We start from the raw sequence: 1,754 nt of genomic DNA on the forward strand, positions 1-1,754 counted from the left end.
GTGTCGGTATTAGGTTTAACTTCTGCTGCCGTGTCTGCCTTTTACAGTTTTAGGGCAGAAAAATGAGCCAACGCTGCTGCGAAGTTAGGTCCTTGGGCTAGCGTTTGCGTGGTGCCTGTAATGGTGCCGCCGTTGACTGGGACCGAAAGCTTGTCTTTCGCTAAGGGTTCTATAAATTCGGTTCGGATGCTTCCGCTGCTTTGCCCAAATATCGCGCGTATCGCGGTTCGTTGATCGGCGCTTGTTGATCTGGTGCTTGCCGGCGCTTCCTGCTGTAACGCCAGCAGCACAGCCGAGGCGCCAGCGCCGGAGAGTTGGCTGATGTCCTGTGAGCTCAGAGCCTGCGGAAGGTCTGCGTGCGCCCGCTGGGCGCGAATTATTGCAGAAGCCAGTTCTTTATCGGTTGTAGAGACCTGCAGGTACCGCTGTGACGGCTGCACAGTGCCGCTGCTTGCTGCCGCTAGGTCGACTTCATCGGTTATGTCGTACGGCGCTTCTTCGACGGATGTTATCGCGACTCCGTTAACGACATGTAGCGTGCGCGCTGAAGGCTGTCCTACATTTTCCTCGCAGGCAGCGCGGTCTTTGGAAACTTTCCAGTTATTTGCTTCACCGATCGTGCCTCGAGCCTCCAGCTTTATGGTTATTTCTGGCCTGCGGATTGAGGACTCCTTGCCGATTTTCAGCCTAGTGGCTTTAGGTAGCAGTTGCTTGATTTTAGTGATCGCCGTGGTTGAGGATTCGACTGCGCTGCAGTCAACGACGTCTGTGATCGTCGGCGTCGCGGCTACCGCGCATTTACCGACCTGTTTAGCTCCTTGTAATAAGGAAGCGCCGGGCCCTGTTGGGCGGGTCGTATGTCCTGTGATGGTTATGCTTCTCTCCTGACCGACTAGCTTGTACGCGCTTGCTATCTCTCCTTGCCGATTGCTCAAGAGCCTCAGGGCATGTGCTGTCGGTTCGACTGCCGCTGCCGCCGCTGAAGCTGCTGCTTGGAGTCTGTGTTGAGCTATAGCCGCTAGCGCTATATAGGCTTGGACATTTGCTTCTTTGCCTCTTGATACCGCCGCCAGGCGGAACATTGCTGCTTCCTCTGCGAGGGTTTTTGTGCGCTGCGCCGCTGCTGTCTGCCATGAAATTAACTCGGTCTCCAGCGCCTCGAAGTAGATCTTTGACGAGCAAAAATCCGTCACAAGCGCGTTTGCTTCCGCTTGGCCTGGCGGCTCGGTAGCTGCTGAAGTTATGCTCGGGAACAGTGTTGCTATTACTACGCCCGCCAGCAGTAGTCGCCGCCTAGCTAGGTTTGTCGTTTCTTCGTTTGCCTTCTTCATCTTACTTTTGAGTCCTTTGTTCTTAGTTTTCTCTGAAGCTAAGGATTTGAAGTTCACACGTCATCTTGCATATAAGCTTTTTATCGGCTTTATAGAGGTCAGGGAGGGCGGTTTTAGCCAAGTATACTGGAAGGGCGCCGCCTCATTTTAATTTATAATTACAAACAATTCTAATTGCACAACCGTAATCCACGTTAAACTATCATCTATAAATTTCCCATACTATTCGCTGCTGCGTGTCCTAATACAAAAAAAAATTCACCTTCCTGTACGGCGAACAGGGCCACCTGGCATATGTATTAGGAGCTACCGCTTAGGTAAAAACTACGGTCAATGCTACCATCTTTCGTATAATGATGGTTATTACCGCATTAACGCTTGAAACAAACCATATTACATATCTCCCTTTTTTCCTCTGCCATT

General features: G+C 51.5%; 1 protein-coding gene across 1 annotated transcript; it reads right to left on the bottom strand.

The window, feature by feature from the left end:
• Positions 1 to 41: 41 nt before the first annotated feature.
• On the bottom strand, positions 42 to 1,331 carry TEOVI_000837400 (uncharacterized protein; the record flags this gene model as incomplete). Its single annotated transcript, XM_067222602.1, has 1 exon — positions 42 to 1,331. One exon carries the CDS (start codon positions 1,329 to 1,331, stop codon positions 42 to 44), a length of 1,290 nt encoding a protein of 429 aa, XP_067078703.1.
• Between the last annotated feature and the right edge of the window lie 423 nt (positions 1,332 to 1,754).

This window comes from Trypanosoma equiperdum (assembly GCF_001457755.1).
Source record: "Trypanosoma equiperdum strain OVI genome assembly, contig: ctg_1663, whole genome shotgun sequence".
NCBI lineage: Eukaryota > Euglenozoa > Kinetoplastea > Trypanosomatida > Trypanosomatidae > Trypanosoma > Trypanosoma equiperdum.